Below are 23486 nucleotides of genomic sequence, written 5' to 3'. Positions count from 1 at the left end.
GCACCCACTACCTTAGGAATATTGGGGCAGAGAGAAGAGAACAATGGAGTGAAATTATTTACTGACGTGTGACAAGCTAAAGTGCAGGTACAAGATGGTACAGGGTTGGAAAAACAGACACATCAGTCCATGTCCATCAGTCTAGAAAACAATTTCCTGGCTCTGGAGAAGGGGAGACAGGGATTCCATGGGCAGGAATGGAGGACCATCAGGAGGCTGTTCAGATTTGGTACCTCAGAAGCTTTGTGGTGGCAGAATCAGCGCTCAGCCCACGGTAGTCTGGGCGTCACTCACTGACGGACAAGCAGGAGTGAGGCTCATCTGACTTTTGCTCAGTTCTGTCCAACCCACCTGATAAGGACAATCACCTCCCCTCCCTCTTCAATGACCTGGGTCGCCCAAGTAACCACAAATAACTGAGAAGGAGGGCAGGGCCTTGACACATGGAGGGATGGGGGCAATGGCATCGGGAGAGCCCCTAGGACTGACTGAACTGAACCATTTGGTGGTCTACCTTGTGCTTCCCAGGCTCTCCTCCCTCTCACCCCTATCATTAGGGCAATCAGGCACTAACCCATTCGACCAAGAATGTATCTCATAGACCCATTGTGCATCGTAAGTTATGGAGGGGCCTGATGCAATTGGGTTTGTCTGTTGGGAATCTGACATAAATAGTGACACTGATTTACTATCAATATCTTCTAGATTTCTCCACAATACTCAGAGATTTGTATAATATATTCGGTCTGTTATTTCATCATGTGCCATACTATGGGGGCTTCCTGGGTCATCCTGCAGATATTTCTCTTAACTCATTCATCTCTGACAAATGATTCATTAGTAAACCAACGGCAGTCATGGAGCAATGCACACGTCAGCCTCCCTTCCCTTTACCAACGACATAGGTCCCATTTGTTTAACCCAGTGCCAGGCCTGGTAACGATTTAAGAGCTGGAAAGGTTAAAGCACCAATTACAGTCCATAAGGCTTGGTCTGCTGGGTGAGGAGGAACTAGCAAGCTTGACCTTTTAGACGTATGCTAACATGTAGGTCACCAGGATCCACTTAGTCAAAGACCTTTTCTGAACCACTTCAAATAATTAACAGCATCTCCCACCATAAGCAAATAGATCTTTTTTTCAATCTACAGAAACAGGCTCAAAGCACACACACATACACATATTAATATATATTAACATATACATATAATGTTAAAAGTTCTCTTTCATGGGAATATGTGGGGGATTCTTAAAAGAAGGGAAATGGAGTAATATTATACAAGATGACAACATTATTGAGGGCGGGCTCTAAGAGGCTATTTGGCTAAAATGGTATGGTGTGTCTAAGGCCATACCACCCTAAACGCACCCATTCTTGTCTAGGATGGAATGGTGTTTACAACATATCTTTTATTTAACACTATTCCATAAATATCTTCATCAATTTTCCTTCTTCGTTTTTTTTCTTTTCTCTTTTAGAGATAGGGTCTCGCTCTGTTGCCCAGGCTAGAGTGCAGTGACGTGAATGTAGCTCACTGCAGCCTCAAACTCCTGGGCTCAAGCCATCCTCTTTCCTCAGCCCCCTGAGTGGCTGGGACTACAGACACATGTTACTATGCCAGGATAATTTTTTAATCTTTTTTTTTTTTTTTTGAGACAGGTTCTCACTACGTTGCCCATTGAGAACTCCTGGTCTCTAGTGATCCTTCTGCCTTGGCCTCCCGAAGTTCTAGAATTTTAGAATTGCAGGCATGAGCCACCTCACCTGGCCAGTTTTCTATTGGATATTATATGTTTCGCCCTGATGAAGCACTAGGGGAAATAAAATTCGATTCATTTGCCTTACAGAAGTCACTAGTCCCCTACCTAATGCCCACCCAAGGAGAATTTGCCCTGCCATTGTCATGTCTTCTCATTAAATATTTCTTGGGCCGGGCACGGTGGCTCAGGTCTGTAATCCGAACACTTTGGGAGGCCAAGGCGGGAGGACCACTTGAGGTCAGGATTCAAGACCAGCCTGGCCAACATTGTGAAACCCAGTCTCTACTAAAATACAAAAATTAGCCTGGCATGATGGCTGGTGCCTGAAATCCCAGCTACTTGGGAAGCTGAGACAGGAGAATCACTTGAACCCAGGAGACAGTGGTTGTAGTGAGCCGAGATCATGCTACTGCACTCTAGTCTGAGTGGCTGAATTTGACTCCATCTCGGAAAAAATATATATTATATATATAATATATATATACTCCTGGCACATTATATATATATATATATATTCCTAGCACATTAAATCATTCCAAGTCACAGGCAAGGCCACTAAAATGACCCATCTTTGCCCTTTGGGATGCCATAGCTTACAGCATATGGAATTCATTAAAGTTTGAGTTCATCCACAGGAACATCACCGAGCAGAAACCACAAGTAGCACAGAGCAGAGTCAGACTTCACGTTAGTACTCTGCCACTCTCACCATGAGAAAACAATGCTCTTTCTCTTTAAAGGCCTCCCAGTTAGCTTGCAAGCCCCTTCTACATCCCTGAGGGTGAATTACCCTTATAATTATGATCAGTATTGAATGTTTACTAAGCACCCATACTGGGTGAGATCATGAAGTTGTTTGACATGTATATACGGCAGAAATATTCCAAGTGCATTTAGCCACCGTTAATGTTCTTCCAGAGTTGGAAATAGCAGAGAAGAGTGTACTTGACCTGAACTTTTGCATGTCGACTCCTTTAAGCCTAAACAGAGCAGAAACCTTGCAATCATAGAAGCGTTTGCAAAAGGGAGATCAGGTCAGAACATGAGCAGCAGATGGGGCTTGAGAGCCAAGAATGAAAATCCCAGGATGTGGCCAAACTCTGTAAATCATTATTGACTGAGCTCCATGCCGTCTTAATGGATTTTACTACCTCTTGGCTCCAATTCAAAGTGCATATTAAAGCAAGCAGCATTGCAAAGACCAGAGGGGCTAGAATAGTAAACTACCCATAGCTTAGTAATCATTATGCATTAATTATTCAGAAGCTGGAGCTCCTCTTTGCAAACATTAAAACCAGTGACAGCAAAGAAATATGCCCCTCTTTTGGAGGATGAGAAGGAGTAGTGCTATTTGGGGTTGATGCTGGCACAATATTTAGCAGAGCATGACAGCTTTAGTAGATAAAAAACGTGATGTAGTATCATACAAACTGTTAGCAATGTATTGGAAGACTCAAGTATTCCCCGTGGGGCATTTACATTGGATTTGCTATGATTGCAATATCTGCACAGTGATGCATTACGTGTTTTATTCTCTTTATTATATGTTTTCATTACTTTGTGTGTTAGAATGCAATAAAGAAAGCTGAAGCAATAAAGGTTGATTGATAATAATAATTCTGCAAAGATGCAACTTCCTTTCGAAAGCAGTTCCAGAGTTGGAGGAACCAATGGCATCTGATCATCTGTTCTTTTGTAAGATTTATCCTCCTTTCTGATAAAGAACTAGAAATTGGTTTGGAAGCAGCTTTCAGTGACAGCTGGCACTGCATGGTAAAGGAGGAGAAAGGTAGGGCAGAATGTGTTCTATTTAGAAGGCTGAATCCTGCATGTGGTTCAACTCTGCTTCTCTCTTTTCTTTCATATTCTACAACTCAAATATCAGATGTTCTCTTTTAAAGGAAAGAAAAAACATTTTTCAGGATCAACACTGCTTGGGCTCTCTAACTGACAGCCTATCCTATTCTCTAAAGTGTGTTTAAACCTCTTCTCGGCCGGGCGCGGTGGCTCAAGCCTGTAATCCCAGCACTTTGGGAGGCCGAGACGGGCGGATCACGAGGTCAGGAGATCGAGACCATCCTGGCTGACACAGTGAAACCCCGTCTCTACTAAAAAATACAAAAAAACTAGCCGGGCGAGGTGGCGGGCGCCTGTAGTCCCAGCTACTCGGGAGGCTGAGGCAGGAGAATGGCGTGAACCCGGGAGGCGGAGCTTGCAGTGAGCCAAGATCACGCCACTGCACTCCAGCCTGGGCGGCAGAGCGAGACTCCATCTCAAAAAACAAAAAACAAAAAACAAAAAACAAAAAAACCTCTTCTCTAGGATTCTTTTTAAACTGGGATCATTGAAATCAGGAACTTAACACGTGGATGTGTGTTGGGGTCCAGGCTCCCAACCTAAGCTTAAAATGAGCTTCAGACATGGCTGAGCATGTGTGATGCACTGGTAAAATTATGCACTTAGAGTAGATTTTTCACAGTGGTTTTGTTTGGGGCTATTCATGTTCATCCAGGGAATTGATTGGACTGGAAACACAAGCTAGTGTGTGTCTGGGGTGTTGGAGAGAGGAGCTGCATGCAGAAATTGAATGAAATGGTTTTGCAAGAGGCTTTGGAGACCTAGGTAAATAAGAGTACTGACTAGATGGGGACAAAAACCAACAACACAGAGTCAGGGCAAGCAGCACCCTCCCCACTTCTATGTCAAGCACAGAAGGGCTCCATCTGAGTCAGGATGCCTGGTGACACACTCCCAGCTTCCCAAGGATTTGTGGCTATGGAGCACAGAGAGAGAGCACCTAGTCCTGGTCATGGATATCAGCAACTGTGGAAAGAAGGTCACAAGCCTTCCAGACATGGAGCAGCACAGCCTAAATGATTCCAAGAAAAACACACATCAGCCCATAGCATCGTGCAAGAAAGCAGGGCTAAGAGAACCTTCCAGGCACCTCCCAAGACCTCCCAGAAATACTTGGGGGAAATTATGTGGGGAATTGAGATCTTGTATTATGTCGGTGTGGGCATGAATCATGGAAATTTGGGTTATAGATGTTAAGTGGCTTTATTTGTACACAAACAGATAAGGTTTTGGGGAAACGGAGGTCATATATGAAATTTTAAAAAACCACTCCATTTGTGATTGCAAAAGACAGTCACTCTCAGTATGTGATTTTCTGAAAGGATCACGCACTATAAGCAAGCATCAGTTAAGCACATTAAATGGAACAGAGCAATGATCTATTCAGGTCAGGACAGTGAGTCCTCACATGTGGGAGAGTCATTGCAGAAGATGGCATAAAGCATAGAGGCACCTAAAAATTGACATCAAACCGGTAGGGCGTTACTTATAAAAATATTGACCATATGATTTGGGAGGTCAAGGTGGGCAAATCGCCTGAGGTCAGGAGTTCAAGACCAGCCTGGCCAACATGGTGAAACCCAATCTGTACTAAAAACACAAAAATTAGCTGGGCTTGGTGGCTCACGCTTGTAGTCCCAGCTACCCAGGAGGCTGAGGTACAAGAATCACTTGTGAGCCAAGATCACGCCACTGCACTCCAGCCTGGGCAACTGAGTGAGACTCTGTCTCAAAGAAACAAAAATAAAACAAAACAAATACTGGCCACATGATAATCAAGTAGAAAGCTTGTTAAAGTGCAGATTACATGGGCTCTGATTCCCAGGGGTTTTGACTCAGTCAGCTTAGTATTTTACAAACTCTACTCCCTCAAGGTAATCTTGATAGAAATGGTCTTCAAATCCCTCTTGGGTAAGCACCATCGTGTTTAAGGTATATCATAAGGGTATGTCAAGGCCATCTGGGTCTGCATTGTCAACCTAGAGGCTAAACCATTGTCAAGGAAGTCATGCACCAAGGCTGTGCCCAGAAGAGAGAGAATGCTGTAGACGAAGAGAGTGAAGTGAGGAAGGCAGCATGGAATGCTGTGACCAGCCTCAGGGGCAGAAAACAGGAAGTCAGGAGGAGGAGAGAAATGAACTAGGGGTGGGGCAGGACCAAGGAGACACAGGGCTATGGAGTCATGGCTTTTACATAGTGCCCTTGGGTTGATGTCAGAGGTTCCATGGTGGGAGGACAGTGATGAATAATCTTCAAGAGATAATTAACTCCGATCATTTATTTCAAGTGATTTTGTAGCCACTATGTGTGGTGAGCATTTTTAGAGATGCCAAATTGACTTAAGTACATTTTTTTAGTTAGTAGAATTATTTGCTATTGAGTTACAGGTGTATTAGTATTCAAGTCCAGCTTTTGAAAAGCTCTTTATTTCTTCACAGATATCATTACTCAGAGGTTACCTTATACTAGTATGGTAGAAAGAACATGTATTTTGGAGGCAGAAAGACTGAAATTCAAACCGTAACTCTACTCACAAACTGGGTGACATTGGACAAGTTATATGACCTCTTGGAGCATCAGTTCTCTTTTTTATAAAATGGAGAGAATTATACCTAGCTCACAAGTTTTTTGTGGATTAAATAAAACGTATACACAGTATCCCTCACAGTGCTTGAGATTTAATAGTTAGTAAATAAATGGCTGCTATTACTATTATTACCAGACTGGTTTATAACTGTGAATAGCTCATCTTTCTAAAATTGTGCTGCTTAGGTTACTATACTTTTCCAAATTTTAGGTAAAAACTGAAATATTTTTCTTAATACCTCAGCATAAACACTTACTTTTATATGTATTATATTAAAATAAGATATATGATTAGTGTGAGTTTCAAAAAATGTATCAACATTTGGGGAAGATTTTTTTTTCACATGCTTAATTGATTCCTCATTTTTCTTGAACTTAAGCAAACTGTGTCCGGTACTCTGACAATTCTTGATTTACATATGCCTGTTTTCTGTGCATCCTCCAGAAACAGATGTTCACCTAAGAACAGCAGACCCAGATAGACCACTCTGGAGTCACAGAAAAAAGAGCAAGGTGGGAAGTGACAGGAGAAAAGGTAGTAAACAGGAAGAGGGAAGTTCATCCCTATGGAGCCACTTTTTCTGGGTGTTCGCTATTCCAATGTCTCGTAATGGATTACTAGAATGCTACTGGTACATTCTATAAAATGATGAATTTACAAGGTGCTTTAGGAGCACAGAAAAGAGAGCACAAATAAGAGGCAAGTTCAGGATGGCTTCAAAGAGAAAGTGATATTTGATCTGGGTCTTGAGATTATGAAGGTGGAAGACAGTCAAGAATAATGCAGGCACTAGCCGGACGCGGTGGCCGGCGCCTGTAGTCCCAGCTACTCGGGAGGCTGAGGCAGGAGAATGGCGTGAACCCGGGAGGCGGAGCTTGCAGTGAGCTGAGATCCGGCCACTGCACTCCAGCCTGGGCAGCAGAGCAAGACTCCATTCAGAAAAAAAAAAAAGAAAAGAATACTGCAGGCAGTGAGACTAGTATGAGCAGAGAAAAAAACAGCAAGTAGCATGTTAAAACTGTGTGTGTGTGTGTGTGTGTGTGCGCACGCGCGCACGTTTGGAGATGGTGATAGAGGACTGGAGATTAAGACCAGGTCAGGATTGGACAAGGAATCATGTTTAATCCAAGCTATGAAGTTAACACTTTATCCATAAGATTTAACTAGCTTTAAAAAAGTGGTTCCAGTGGCATTATCTGTATAAATTGTAAGGAACAAGAATAGAGGTGAGGAGACCAGTTAAAAGACTGAAGTCTACTGCATCATCTTTTACCTGTTAGTACTTCTTACACAGCACCCCCACTTCCCACAGTAACACAAAGTAGAGGTGAGCCTACAACAGAAGAAAAGCCCTTAACTTAGATTATCAGTGACTCAAAATGAAATTCAGCCTTTGTTTATGTCCAGCTAAATTTCATTTAAGACCTAGAATTGTAGATTTTGCCAATTTAAAAGGCTTTTTACTTTTAAAACAAATATGTTCCAGATTTGCAACTTATTCTATCAAAAATATTAGTTACTGGCCAGGCTCGGTCACTCATGCCTGTAATCTCAGAACTTTGGGAGGCCAAAGCAGGTGGATCGCTTGAGCCTAAGAGTTCGAGACTAGTCCGGGCAACATAGTGAGACCTCGTTTCTACATAAAATAAATAAAATTAGCCAGGCATGGTGGTGCACGCCTGTGGTCCCAGCTTTTCGGGGCTAAAGTGGGAGGATCGCTTGAGCTTGGGACGTAGAGGCTGCAGTGAGCTGTGATTGCACAATTGCACTCTAGTCTGGGTGAGACAGTGAGACCCTACCTCACAAAAAGAAAATGTGTGTGTGTGTGTGTGTGTGTGTGTGTGTGTGTGTGTGTGTGACCTAGACTTGCAAAACTCAGATTCTGAAGCTAGATTCAATCTGATTCTCACAGTACATTCAAACTACTTAGAGCTCTTCTCAGAAGATCCATACTATCACGAAGTGGCCACAATTTGGACAAGGGGACATGACACTAGGTCTAGAAAGCTGCTGCTGTGACCTAAGGGAGAAGAAATGAGCATCTCAAAATTATGTAGAACCCACAAAAAATCAGACTGTTTGCACTTGATTTTCTTCAATCCCCCAATATAATTGCAGTTTCCTCCCTTCCCTTAAATCACATGACCTCTATAACTTTGGACAATTAATGATTAAAGGTTTATTTAACCAATCAATTTAGTCAAGTGTCATTTGATTTCCTTCAAATCCTAAACTAATTGCCAAAACTAGACTCAGTGATGCTGCAAAAGTTCTGAAGAAATTTTTGCCAAGTGAATTTTTGCCAAGTGAATTACTGAATAAAGCAATACTTACTTAATAAAGCAATACTTCAAAAGAGAGAAATTCTGTTCTTTGATTTCTTTTGTGATTCATTGAAATGGACTTCTTAGGCCTTAGGTCTTCTATTGTCAGACGTATTCAACAATTTGCTTCATATCTTCCTACTTTTCAAGAAAATGGGCAAAATTACCATTCTTTTCTGTTTCAAATTATAGTTTCATGAGACTTTCATTTCATCGTGAGTGAAATACCATGAGCAATTAAAAAAAGTCTCCGTATTTAAATGCCACTTATGTAGTAGAAAACATCATCACCTTCTAATGAGAAAATCCATCAGAGAAACAAGAACAAAGCAAAAAGTAGTTCAGTTTCAAAACTCCATTCAACATCCATTTAAGGGCAATAAAAGTTCTGACCTCAGCCCATCTTACTGCCTCTTCCTGGAAGCCCCCATTCTCCTTTGATGTCTTCTGTCATCTTCAGTTCTACATAGATGATAGACTCTCTATCTTGAAGACACCATGGAAACATCAAAGAATGATGAACTTGGAGTCCAATTCCAGAAGATTTTGGTTCCAATCTAGTCTTTGCCACAGACTAGCTCTGTGACCTAAGGCTAGACAATTAACCATTCTGGCTCAATTTCCTTAGACATAAAATAAAGGTAAAAATAGCCTACTTCCTATATGGTGTGTGTGTGTCTGTGTATGTATATTGTGCATATTAAAACACCTTGATAATTTCCAGTTACCCTCAAGGGAAACATTTAAACTTATTAGTGCACAAAAGGAGTCTGCTCACACAAACTCACAAAAGAGGATGGAGGAAATGGATCCAAATATATCAGTAATACAATTGATATAAATGAATTCAATCACCCAAAAGACAAAGAATGTTAAACTATGTATACTTATATATTGAATATTTTTTAAAATAGTCCCACCTCGGCTGGGCACTGTGGCTCACGCCTGTAATCCCAGCACTTTGGGAGGCTAAGGCAGGCAGTTCACCTGAGATCAGGGGCTCGAGACCAGCCTGACCAACATGGTGAAACCCCATCTTTACTAAAAACTACAAAAACTAACCAGGTGTGGTGGTAGGCGCCTGTATTCCCAGCTACTTGGGAGGCTGAGGCAGGAGAATCGCTGAACCTGGGAGGTGGAGGTTGCAGTGAGCTGAGATGGTGCCATTGCACTCCAGCCCAGGGGACAGAGTGAAACTCCCTCTCAAAAAAAAAAAAAAAAAAGTCCCACCTTGAAAGAGAATTTACAGAAAGCATATTTAAAACAGAAATTTACAGAAGGATTAAAAGTATAGAAAATATATATATTAGGAATTAAAGACCAGGCATGGTGGCTCACGCCTATAATCCCAGCACCTTGGGAGACCAAGGCAGTGGATTACCTGAGGTCAGGAGTTTGAGACCAGCCTGGCCAACATGGTGAAACCCCATCTCTCTACTAAAAATACAAAATTAGCCAGGCATGGTGGCACATGCCTATAATCCCAGCTACTTGGGAGGTTGAGGCAGGAGAATCGCTTGAACTCAGGAGGTGGAGATTGCAGCAAGCTGAGACTGTGCCATTGCACTCCAGCCAGGGCAACAACAGTGAAATTGACTCAAAAAAAAAAGAAAAAGAAAAAAAGGAATTTAAAAACCTAGTGCAGTTAAATTAATATCAGACAGAATATTAGCTTTAAGGGAAAAAAATTATTATATCAATGGAGAGAGTTTCTCCATATTAATAAAAAGGAAATTCTCCAGAAGAATACAAAAATTCTAAACATGTATGCATACAATAAAACATCTTTGAAACATATAAAACATAGTTATAAAATGGAAAGAAAGGCCGGGCGCGGTGGCTCAAGCCTGTAATCCCAGCACTTTGGGAGGCCGAGGCGGGTGGATCACGAGGTCAGGAGATCGAGACTATCCTGGCTAACACGGTGAAACCCCGTCTCTACTAAAAATACAAAAAAACTAGCCGGGCGTGGTAGCGGGCGCCTGTAGTCCCAGCTACTTGGGAGGCTGAGGCGGGAGAATGGCGTGAACCCAGGGGGCGGAGCTTGCAGTGAGCCGAGATCGCGCCACTGCACTCCAGCCTGGGAGACACAGCGAGACTCCGTCTCAAAAAAATAAATAAATAAATAAATAAATAAATAAATAAATAAATAAATAAAATGGAAAGAAAAAATGATAAATCCACCATTATGGTGAAAGATTCTAACATCTTTCAATAATTCATAGACCAAGCAAGCAAAGAATCAGTAAGTATATGGAATATTTAAGTAAACCAATTATTAACTCCTACTTTAATGTACATTTATAGAACATTCTATTCAAGAATGCATGGAATGTCTATTAAAAACTGACTAAATAAGGAAAGGTTCAATAAATTTTAAAGACTCCTATCAGAATCTGCATTTGCTGATCTCAATGAGCTTAAATTAGAAATCAATGTCACCCATATCCATAAAAGAAATTACGCCAATTTTAAAATTTTTCATAAAGGGAAACCCAAGATCAGACAGTTTTACATGGAAGTTCAAAAAAATATTTAATAAACAAGTAATTCCAGAATCAAAATGTACTTCTTTTTGTGTGTTGGTCAAGAAATACTTTTTAACTATAAATGTTAGCTATTCTACATTTTCTTAGAACAGTTGTGAAGTTTTGCCCATCATATTTAAATTGCTGTTACATTTGAAATTGATGTGAAGTATGGGTCTAATTTTCTAGTTTTTCATATCCTAATAATCTACAGTGCCATTTCTGCTCTGTATCAGATTTTCATACATAGTTTATCTGTTTCTAAGCTTGCTGTCTGCTGCATTGATTACTTACTACCACCATGCCAATATCTACTAACATAATTACCAGTTTTTAATGCTTGTAAGTAGCCAAGCCTCTTCCACCCTTAACTCTACGACCTTGCCAACTTATGCTTCTTTAAGAGCATCTGGACTATTTATAACACTTCGTTCTTTCTTGCAAATTTTAAAAATATACTTAGAAAGTTCCGTAAAAATTCTTGTTGAGATTTTGATTGAAATTTCTTTATACCTGCAAACGAATTTGGTGAGAACTGACATATTTACAACACTGGTACAAAACATGGTATTTCAACATGTTTTTCCATAGAAAAGTTCAGTGTTGTGAATATGTTCATTTCAACATTAAACTAAAATATGTTCAACATTCATTTCTAGCTTCTTTAGCGTCTTTCAATAGAATTGCTATATTTTGTTCTTATTGGTCTTTTTACTTTATTTGCCTTATTCTTATACACTTTGTAATTTTACTGCTGCTAATTAAATACATATACTTTCTATTTAATACAGTAATGTATATTGAGCTTTATCCAGCAAACTTACTGAGCTCCCTTACTCATTTTAATTTTTATCCCTACATTCTTATGGGTTTTTCTACAATAATTTCATCTATAAGTAACAAAATTTTTGTTCCTGCTTCTCCAGTCTTTATAATTATCATTTCTTTTTCTTGTGGGTTTGCTTTCTGAAAATTTTACCAATACATTGCATCTAAGTAATAATAGTGGGTGTATTTGTCTTGCTGCTGTTTTTAAAAGAAATGTAACATTTTGCCATTGAGTTTCCTGTTGTTTCACGTTTGTTATTTTAGGTATGCTTTATCAGATTAAGGAAGTTTCTTTCTACTTTTAGTTTCCTGATAGCATTTTATCAAATGTTTTTTATGTATTTATTGAGAAAGACTTTCATCTGTTAATATGGCGTTTAAATAAGCTGTTTTTCTAATGCTGAACTTTGCTTTTCTGGTATGTGCCCAACTTGGTCATATGTTGTCTTTTTTACGGATTCCTGAATTCACATTGCTAATATTTTAGTTACTACTTTTGCATCTATGCTCATGAGCATAATTAGTCTGCAGAGTTTCTTTCTCATGTTCCCCTTGTCAGGTTTTGATATCAAGACTTTGCTAAAATATCAATGAGGTTCAGTAGCAAATAACAAACCACTCTAGCTATTTTAAGCAGAAAGAGAGTAAGATGCTTACAAATTTCTTAGACGAGCTGGTTGTCATAGCAAGTTCTAAGATGAAACTCCAGGATAGATTTCTAGAAGAATCCTGCTTAAGTGGCCCATGAAGTTCATTGTTATCTCTGCCACAGTCAGGAAACAAGATGTGACGGTTAATTTTATGTGTCAGTGTGGCTCAGCTATGGTGCCCAGTTGTTTGGTCAAACACTAGTCTAGATATTGCTGTAAAGATATTTTGTAGATGTGATTAATATCTACAATCAGCTGACTCTAAAGAACATTACTTGTAAAAATAATGTGGGCACATATTATCTAATCAGCTGAAAGTGTTAAGAGCAAAAATTGGGATTGTCTAGAGAATGGAGAATTCCACCTCACCATTTTATTTATTTCACTTTTTGCCTCAACATTTTAATGTAAGTCCTCCCTAAGTTTCCAGACTGCCAGCCTGTCCTACAGATTTCAGACCCAAGACTACATCACTTCCTATCTTAGTTTCCAGCCTGCTGGCCTGTCCTACAAATTTTGGACTTGCCAGTCCCCAAAATCACTCAAGCCAATTCTTTAACATATATATCTTCTATTTTTTCTGTTTCTTTGGAGATTCTTGACTGATATATGAGGGAATCAGGAAAACACTTCAGGATTACAGTAACTTATCTGTACTCTCTGCAGTCTAGGAATTAGAAAGCTGCTAAGAGCTATGGGCTTTAACATGACTTTGCTTCTGCTAGACTCCAAAGAGTGAATGGTGCCTTCAGCACTGCTGCCACTAAAATTTGCATCAGGTTGGAAGTTAAAACATATTGAGATCCTTCAAAACAAGGATACCTGACAAAGGCTATATGGAAGAGCAGACGAGAATGAAAAAGTACAGATGTCAAACAAGACAATCTACCATATCTGCCACATCAGCTTTACATAATCAGGGGGCAATATTCCTTTTACATTTATTCTTTAAAAAGGTTTGCATAAGTGTCATGAGGACTTGAGATTATATAAAGAAGACATTCTCACTTTGTTGAGACAGGCTTGAGCTGTCTTCAACTTAAGTAATTAAAAAAATGTGGCTAAATTTTCGTTTGTCTATAAACAGATGAAGATGATATATCAACACTGAGAATTCCAGGCAGTTATGTGGCAACAGCTATAGGCTTTTCTAATTGATGAGCCTAAGGGAGACCAGCATTAGACAGAGAGTAAAGGGAAGGTATGATGAGTGCCCCAAAAGACATGAGTTTGTTTCAGGAAATCTAGCCTGGGACAACTATCACACATTATATTTCACATACACACACAAGCGCACACACGTACACAAGCACATACATTTCCCAAAGTTATCATGAATTTAGAATTGAGTATTATAATGTTTCATCCAATATCCCACCAGGAAAAAAAAAAAAATCAGAACAGGCGGAACTCCCAGACTATCCAACTCATCAGGGCGCAAGATCTTATTTTTATCACAAAAGAGAAAGTCATATTTCTTATCAAAATGAAGCTATGTGGCAGGATAGTTGTATGAACTTGGATAAGCCACTTACCCTCTCTAATCCCCAGTTTCTTCCAATTAAAATGAGGATAAACTAAATCACAAAAATTAATTATGTTCAAGTATCTGGCATTTTTCTTAGAGGGAACCTAATAAATGTGAACTGAATTAAACTAAATTAAGCTGGGGCTATTTCCAGCATATAGAGGTTCATAGAGTCATCCTAGCTGTTATGAGTGAGGTCCTTTGAGGTCTTATAGGTACAGGGTCACAAGAAAAGACTCCTTGTATTTCTATGGGACATGCTGCACACAGATCACTTCCAGCTGGATCCCTTCTGTACCAAGATAAGCAGGTCAGATGTCTCACACACCTGCTGAATGTTTAGAAAATCGACTTCTAGGTACAGACTGCCTCAGAGCCTGGTCACCCAGCCAGCAAAACAGCCCTCCCCAGGGCATAGTGCAAAGCCTTCTTACCACCTCCTTCCAGGACCTAGCTCACATCTGGAGCACCCATATCCAATGAGACACTAGCCTATTGTCCAACATCTCCAAGACAGAGTCTTAGTAACAACATATAAACAACCAACCAAACAAAAACAAAGGAAACAACAGAATCCAAAAGAAAGCACATAAGAAGTTGGGTTGCACAAAGAAAACAAACAAGCCTTTGGGATTTAGTCACCTTCTTGGCTATAAAGCCTATTTCTTAATTGGGCACCTTCTCCAATGTTGATCAGAGGCAACTAGCATCTCTTCTATCCCACCTATGCCAAGGGTGAGGTCAGCATTCAACAAATAAGAAAGAAAAATGATGGTAAAAACGTGAGGTTAAAAACCTTAGGCAACTCTTGGCCAACTCCTGTTTTTGAAATTCTAAATTGCAAGCTGAACCATGTGGTTCCACATACCTTCCTGACTAGTGACATCTCTCTTGGGAAATGACTCACATGTGTGTTTGTCTTTCTGGGAATGGCTGAGTTTTCTAAAAGCCCACTGTCCTCACAAGCCTACATACTCTTTGTTGAAGGAAAACCTTGTGAAAAGCAGAACATTGAAGAGTCATTAGTAGGCATACACATAAGCATTCATACTTACCCACAGCCCTCTGAGCAGGCCTCCCTGTGGTTACGAAATTTTTTCTCTTGCTGCCATTTCCCAGCATGCTCTAGGATTATCAAGTAAAGCCAAATATTAAGAGGAAAATCTTGAAAATCCTTCAGTGCCCAGGGTGGAAACAAATCAGACAAGCTCTCCACTCTGGCACCAGCCAGCTGAGCCACAAATACTGACCTGTCCCATGCTGAGAAGACTCAATCATGAGTTTCTATTCATCAAGTTTCCAGAATACATTGCAGTCTCACAAATGGGGGAAATGAAGTATAGAAAACAGTGGGAACATTTGCAGAAATAACAGTTAATATTTGTATCAGGCATTCATCGGTACATGGCAAAGTTGAGATATTTTTCTCTGGGCATTTCTTTCTGCCTTCAAGGCCTTAGGTTGGATAGATTCTGAATTTCTTAATCATAGAAGCTATGCACCATGTTTCAATTTGCAACTCAACATAGCTTTTGTCAAAATAAGTGCCAAATCCAGAAAACGGTTGACATTAAAAATGAGAAAAGGCTGAGCTGGAGACAAAAACATGAAAGCCTATATTTCTTGGTCAAATGAATTTTATCACAGTGTGTTTTTAGTATCTTTTTAGTATATTCTACTTGGTTGCTCAGATTGTGAAAATTACAAAATAAAAATTAAGTGGCTGTGTAATATCTGACTTGTCAGCTTTTCCATCTGGCATTTTTTTCTCTTGCAGCATTGATTCACTGTCTCAAGGAGGAGATGCATGAAATGTGGAAAACCACCTGTCTCGTTTAGTGGAATGAGAAGTGTAATGGGCTGGAAGGGAACCCACCTCTACAACATTATGCTTTCTGTCCTTAAGCAAATACCTGGGCCCTACCTGTGTTTAAGCTTTTACAGGAAATGTCATTCTCAGTAAAGAAAACAGAGTCTAAGACTGTTGCCTATGAAGGAGAATCTCTGAGCATGGAGGGACATGTTTGCCAAATACCCAAGTCTGAATAACCTGAATAGCCCAAGTTTATTTGTCAAGTAAAACTGGTGTTCATGGGAAAAGCTGCTAGTTTAGCTAGAACTCAGTTACACAGGTACTATTTTGTGTACTTCTGTATGTAACAGAAGTGCTTTATTTGTACTCCCCATAACATCACACACAATATTAAAAATACATGTAGTACTGAAGGATAAAGATTTAATAAATCATGTTGCTCCTTCATCAAGGTCATTCTTAAGTCCAATTCTTTTTATGTTTCTTTGTTTTCTGCCAGTCATGAAGATGAAGAATAAGATGTTTACTAGTGCAATTGCTGGTACTGCCATTTGTCCTAAGGTGTCAGCGGTTTCGCCTATCGTTGCTTCTGCACTATCACTGCAAATGTCAACACAGTGAAAAGGGAAAATATGAGAACAGATTTGGCCTCCCCCTGTAAGAGTCTCAGGGAGCTCAAAGTGTCCATGAACAGTGCTTTGAGAACTGCTGTGTTAGTATACTAATATAAAGACATCATGGTAACACATCTGGCTTCAGGCTAGCAGACACAGAAACAAGGAGAGAATGAAGGGGATCCATTTTTTGAAATACAAAGTTTCATCGCCGAACCTAATAATCAGACATCTGCTTCTGTAGTGCAGATACCTTGTGTTACTCCCTTGATATTACCAAATTAGAGTATATTAGCTAATAAAACCATATTGGTATATGTATTTCTTTCCAAGCACTGCTATAACAAATTACTACTTCTGTGGCTTAAAATAACAGAAATGTATTCACTCATAATTCTAGAGGCTAGAAGTCCAAAATCAAGGTGTAAGCAGGGCCATGTACCCTCTGAAGGCTCTAAGGAAGAATTCTCAATGCCTCTTTCTCCAGTCATTGGATTTGGGGCTCCTGTATCTCACAGGCTGAAAAGTCTCTCTTTCCACATAAGATCACATTCACAGGTACCAGTGTCAGGACTTGAACATATCTTTTTTGGGCATACAAAATGAAGGACGGAAATTGTTGTTCATTATTATTATGTAGTATCGTAGGTTTAATTGTGTCCCTTTAACTCACTACACTAAATAGTCATATGAACTAACAGCAACTCCTGCTCCTCATTTTCTTTAGATCTTCAGAGAGTTAGAAATAGTGAGCAAGAAATGTTATTTTTAAAAACAGCTTAATTGGGGTGTAATTGATATGTAATAAACTGTACATATTTATAGTGTACAATTTGATAAATTTTAACATATATATCCCCATGAAACCATCACCACAATCAAGGTAGTAAACATATCCATCAGCCTCAAAAGTTTCCATGCGCCCCTCTGCAATCCTTTTTTCCTGCTCCTCTCTACCCCACCCTATGTCCACAGGCAATGTTGATCTACTTTCTGTCACTATGTTAAGTTTGCATTATATAGAGTTTTCTATAATGGAATCATAGAGTGTGTACTCTTTTTTTTTTGCTTCTTTCCCTAAGCATAATTTTTTCATAATTCATTTATATTGTAACACATGTATCAATCATGCCTTCCTTTTAATTACTAAGTAGTATTCTATTGCATGGCTATACCACATTTGTTTATCCATTAACCTGCTCGTGGAAATTTGCTTTTTTTCTAAATTTGTATTACAAATGAAGCTAAGCAAGAATTTTTAAATCTTCCAAAAGCTAAAACTTTACTTCAACAATATGTCGTATGTTTTCTTTGTTTATGAAGCTAACAGAGCACTTGCTGCTGTAAGTCAAACTTAGCTCTTGTGCTTTCCAAGAAGGTGGATTCCTCTGGCATAAACTGTGAAAAGCCTTTTGGAGAGAGAGATGAACGATAAATCAGGAGCCAAACAAAATGATAATTTTCTACTCCATAATCCCACTCTTAGGACTTTTGCCTAAAAGATTAATTTTTTTAAGCAAAGGTAAACTGGTGAAGATATTTCTATAGACCTCTCTAGCATAGTAAAACACTGGAAGCAACCTAAATATATGAGGAAATATTTTTAAAACATGAGAAAGTGCTTTAGAGAAAACATTTAGTTCAAAAACGCATAATATGAAATTATATCTAGACCATGATTGTAACCATATAAAATTCAGATACGTGTGCGGATAATGGAACTAAAAACTATTAGTATGTTACAGTAATGGAACTGTGAATGATATTTCTCTTTATTTTTGTCATAAAATATACATAATAACAAACATCAGCAGGAAACAGTTGACTGCCCTAAAATGACTAAACCCATAGGCTTCTTGATGGTGTGCAAACCTGTATGTGTTCATTTGACCCATTCCCTATCACCAATGAAATAAATTAGGATATTGTCAGAGTTCCAGTCGAATTTGCCCTATATATATTGCTACACTTTGGACAGAACTTGGAGGATGGTATTAGAAAGTCTTCTGTACTCTGGGAATCTTCTTCAACCTGAAAGTTTCATATATATATGAAAATGAGGGAAACTATCAAGTGTTGGGGAGCGTGTGTGTCATCCAGAGCTTTCACACACTGATGGTGGGAATTTGGTTTGGTACAACCACTTGGGAACTCTTCGGCATTATCTAATAAAGCAGGGTATATTGCATACACTGTGACTATAAATCCCCCTTCTAGGTATACACCCAACAGAAATGCAGATGTATGTTCAGCAAAGGTATGTAGTAGAATGTTGACAGCAGCATTATCTCTAATAGCTCCAAACTGGAAACTGCCCAAATGCTCATCAACATAGAATAGATAAATTGCAATGGAGACACACAATGGAACACTAGATAGCAATTCAAATGAACAATCTACAATTACATGTGTTCATATGATTGAACAGCATAAATATTGAGAGAAATAAGCCAGATGCAAGGAAGTGTGTAGTGTATAATTCCACTTACTTTAGTACAAAGACAGGCAAAATAAATCTATGCTTTTAGGGATCAGGATAATGATTGTTCTTGGAGGAAGAAGGGCAGAGACTTACTGAAAGTAGCATAAAAAGGCTTCAGGCGTACTTATAATGGACTATTTATTGATCCAAGTTCTGGTTATATAAATGTGTTTGGTTTGTGGAAATTCATCAAGCTATACATTTATGTTTAGTTTTCTGCAATGTATGTTATACAATAAAAGGTTTTTTTTATAAAGTCTAAAAGCATTATCAAATGCTTTAAGAATGTTACCAGGAAATTTTTTTTTAATGTAGATATGAAAAGAGGGATAGTTGACAGCACAGTGTTGTGAATTTACAATGAATTAGAAAATCAGGATTATATAGCAGGGTACATCTGGGGAACTTTGTGGCCAGCCAGGAATAGTTATTGCTAGTTACAGAGCTGAAAGCTTTCAATAAATTTTGTTTTCTCCATTGCACACTGCCTGATGATTGGCAAAGAATAAAATATAGAATCAAGAAGACCAGAATGCCCTCTGCAAGAACAAAACGTACTGCCAATGTGGCATGCAGCAGGACCTCCATCCACAGTTGTACGGAGCTTATGAAAGGTCCAAGCTGCTATATGACCTGGAGAGCTAGCATGCATCTCATTGCCAGGATCACAGTTAGAAAAAGTAAACAGAAAACATGTTTCTACCAAAATCCATAAGAGAAGAAAGGAAAACTGTTCTCCAACCAAAAGAGGAAGAAGGAGAGGGCATCATCTCCCATCTTATTAAAGATGAGCTCCAGGAAGCAAAGGAGAATTCTCCACCCAACTGAATAAGGACATATTTCCCAAGAACCACTGGGTTGCCAGAATTTCAATTAAGAGTTCCAAGCATTCTCAGATTATTTTTCAAGGTTACATTTCTACTAATTGTGTAAGGCCTATAAAAAGCTTCTTGAGCCATGTTTTCCCATCTTCAACATGACTTTGCAATTGAAAGGCAGGATAGAGCAAAACCGGACACTAAGTGAATGCCAGCAAGGGAAAATGGTTAAATATTTCATGGTATGTCATGGAGTGCCACAGAATCATTAAAAAGATAGTAAATTAACTTCTAGAATCAAGATTATGTTCTCTAAATGCCATTTCTCACTAAGGAACCAGTCCACTTTGGATAAATGACTCAATCTACATCTAGTGTAGAAAGTATTCTGGGTAAGTGGAGGATATTCTATTTACAAGAAATCAAAGAAGTCATCATAAAGTACTGGGATCTTGTCAAAAGAAGACCAAAGGAGCAATTCTGTGGAGTGCCCACTGGCCAAGAATGAGATCATCTGAGTATCAAATGTAATAAAATTCCATAATCTAAAACACATTTAATATATAAAAATATCTGAGTCCAACAATGTTATTGATCACCATTGGAGGTTACTAAAGCACCATTTCATTATTCAGAAAATTGACAAAAAAAAAAAAATCAACCTTTATTATGCCTCTCCTATACAAACTATTATTCAGGATTACCAATGATTGACAAGAGAGAGTTCTTCATAGAATTCCAGCCAATAAAGGCAGAAAGATTAATAGATTTAGAAAATTATCATTTTACAACTCTGAGTGAAATAATGAATGTAGGTAATGTTCATTACTGAATGCTAAAACCGTTAAGTCAGGGTTGATGAGGAATTTTATACTGGATAGATAAAGCTGACCACACCTGACCCCACTGGCCAATTTCAGCATCACTTAAAGTGGGCTGGCCAATGTTGTATTCCTCCTATTCCACACCTCTGTGATGCAATAGAAAGTACACAGTACCAACTATTAAGTATTCTAGCCAAATGAATTGAGCCAGAAATCTAGTCAATCCTCTATATTCAACTAAGTATGTAAAGGAAGCACAGGGTAGGTGTTAAGTGACACCACGAGAATGAAATAAGACAAATCTAGAAGGTGGGACATTCTACAAGGAAAATAACCTTGTTTCTTCAACAAATAGAAGCATTAACAGAGAAGGGGAAGGGAAAATCATTGTAAATTTTAGAGACATATCAGGCAAATGCAGTGTTTGGCATTTGAATCCTCATTCAAACAAACCAACTGTAAAAAGATGTTTTTGAGGCAATCAGGGATATTTGAACATGAACTGGGTATTGGGTGATTTTAAATATTATAAATTTTGTTATAGGTGATATTAGTATAATTGGTTATGTTCTTAAAAATACCTATCTGTTAGTGATGAATACTTAAGTGTTTACTGGATATAAACAACATAAAGTCTGGGATTTGCCTTAAAATATTGAATAATAAGAAGTAAAGGATACACAACAGTAGTATGAATCCATTTTCGTAAACAGTGACCTGGTTTTGTAAAATACACATGTACATTTACTTTTAGGTAGATGTTTAGACATACACATACATGAATGTTTACATATGATTTTATGAGCACTGAGAATTATTTGGAAGAGCCCATGCTACACTGTAAATATAGACTAGCTGGGGTTGGAGGATGATATGGATAGGGAAAGATTAAGTAAGGGCAAATTTTTAAAAAGATTTCATTTTTAAAAGGTAGGATGATGTGCTCCAATGTATGGATTTATATAAAATAATCAAAAGATCTGTATTTCTACATATATAAAGAAGATTGTTTTTAATCTTTAAAAAATTGCAAAATCTGTCCACATTTCTGAAACAGAAACAGTGCTGGTTTCCTAGCACTGAAGCCTGGTAACTGCAGTCCATTTCTGCCGGTCTACCCATAAGCAGAGTGATAACACACTAGAAGCTCTCAGGTAGCAGCGAGCAGTGAGCTGAAGTGAAGCAAATAGAATTGGGTGTGTGGTGGGGTCTTTGGGACGGGGGCTGACTGGAAATCGATACTTCAAAAATGCACTGCAACACTCACCACCGCGGTGTGTTAACATGGATAGCAAGGAAACAAAATGAAATGTCAGCTGAGTATACCACAGAGAATGAATGTCTTTCTCAGAGCCCAAGTAGCAGGCAGAATGCTCACCAGCTTGAGGCAGCCATGGGACAGAAAAAAAGCACTAACCCAGGAGTCAGAGGAGGTTTAGGTCATACCTCGGCTCAACCACACACCTCGGCTCAACCACACACCAATTGCATGACCTTGAGAAAGAAACTTGACCTCCTGTCCTCCACATGTAAAATGAGAATAAAAATAACATCTCAGCTGTCATGATCATCACATGTACGCTACAAAGAGGTAAGCTAAGAAGCGCTCTACATGTAAAAGTGTCAGAAAGGTTGCTGCCTGCCCCCACGCGCACGTGTGCACACACACACCCACACACATCTCACTGTTCACATATATATATATCAGCACATAGAAATATACACCATTCACATATAGAAATGCTATATATGCATGAGTTTGACAGCAAAACAACCCTCCTCCCAGCTCGTAGATGGGAAAATCAAAGCTTAAAGAACTTAAAAAGCTAATGGTTACATAGAATTCAGTTATAATAATGCTGGAATTTAGCAGAGGTATATGTGTTTAAAAATAGTCTCATTCAAGGCCAGGCACGGTGGCTCATGCCTATAATCTCAGCACTTTGGGAGGCCAAGATGGGAGGATCACTTGAGGCAAGGACTTCAAGACCAGCCTGTGCAACATAGCGAGACCTCATCTCCAAAAAAATTTTTTTTAATTAGCGAGGCCTGGTGGCCTGAGCCTGCCGTCCTAGCTACTAAAGGGGCTGAGGCAGGAGGATTTCTTGGGTTCAGGAGCTGGAGGTTACAGTGAGCCGTGATCATACCACTGCACTCTATCCTGGGTGACAAAGCAAGACCCTGTCTCAGAATAAAATAAAACAGTCTCATTCATGGCTGCTAAATATGATTTCTGATTTATGGAAAGTTCTGACCTGGAAAAATTACAAAGCCAATTGCTATGGACTGAATTGTATACATGAAATTCATATGCTGAAGCCCTACTCTTCCAGGTGATGGTATTTGGAGGTGTGGCCTTTGGGAGGTAATCAGGGTTGGATGAGGTCATGAAGCTGGGGCTCTCATGCTGGGATTAGTGCCCTTATTAGAAAAGACACCAAAGAGCTCATTCTCTCTCTCTCTCCTCACTATGTGAGCAATAACTAAAAGGCAGCTGTCTGTAAGACAGGAAAAGAGTCCTTATCCCAAGTGAACACTGCTGGACCTTGATCTTGGACTTTGCACCCTTCAGAACTCTGAGAAAATAAAGGTCTGTAGTTTAAGCCACTCAGTCTATGAAATTTTGTTACAGCAGACCAAGCTGGCTCAGGTACTGGGGTCAAGAGCCTCTACTTCATGTTCTTACAATATCCTGAACTTCCTGTATCATAACATGCATCATTTTATTGTTAGCATTGTTAGTTCTACTTCCTAGCTACATGCCCTGGGGCAAATTACTTAAAATTTCCCTCTGCCTCGGTTTTCTTTTCCAGACAATGGGGGTAATAATGGAATCTTTCTCCTAGGACCTTCCTGCATCTGTGTAATGATTA

The 23486-nt window shown here is 39.1% G+C and overlaps 2 protein-coding genes across 37 annotated transcripts in view; one reads left to right on the top strand and one right to left on the bottom strand.

The window, feature by feature from the left end:
• Nucleotides 1-16519, top strand: part of LOC105491719 (family with sequence similarity 216 member B) — a 67694-nt gene extending 51175 nt beyond the window's left edge. For both annotated transcript variants that reach the window (XM_071081435.1, XM_024796029.2), the window contains exon 4: nucleotides 15840-16519. In XM_071081435.1, the coding sequence (XP_070937536.1) occupies nucleotides 15840-15901 (62 nt within the window). In that variant the 3' untranslated portion in view covers nucleotides 15902-16519. The remainder of the gene's footprint in view (nucleotides 1-15839) is intronic.
• The window catches only part of LOC105491720 (epithelial stromal interaction 1), a 307766-nt gene that overhangs the window by 148116 nt on the left and 136164 nt on the right, over nucleotides 1-23486 (bottom strand). The window contains exon 12 of one of the 35 annotated variants that reach the window (XM_071081433.1): nucleotides 8539-8669. The exons of the other annotated variants lie outside the window; for them this stretch is intronic. Within the exon in view, the coding sequence (XP_070937534.1) occupies nucleotides 8667-8669 (3 nt within the window). The 3' untranslated portion in view covers nucleotides 8539-8666. The remainder of the gene's footprint in view (nucleotides 1-8538; nucleotides 8670-23486) is intronic. 35 annotated transcript variants of the gene reach the window in all.

This window comes from Macaca nemestrina, chromosome 16 (genome assembly GCF_043159975.1).
Source record: "Macaca nemestrina isolate mMacNem1 chromosome 16, mMacNem.hap1, whole genome shotgun sequence".
In the NCBI taxonomy this organism is placed as follows: Eukaryota; Metazoa; Chordata; class Mammalia; order Primates; family Cercopithecidae; genus Macaca; species Macaca nemestrina.
Note: the sequence above shows the minus strand (reverse complement) of the source record. Positions and strands in the feature narration are given on the sequence as shown.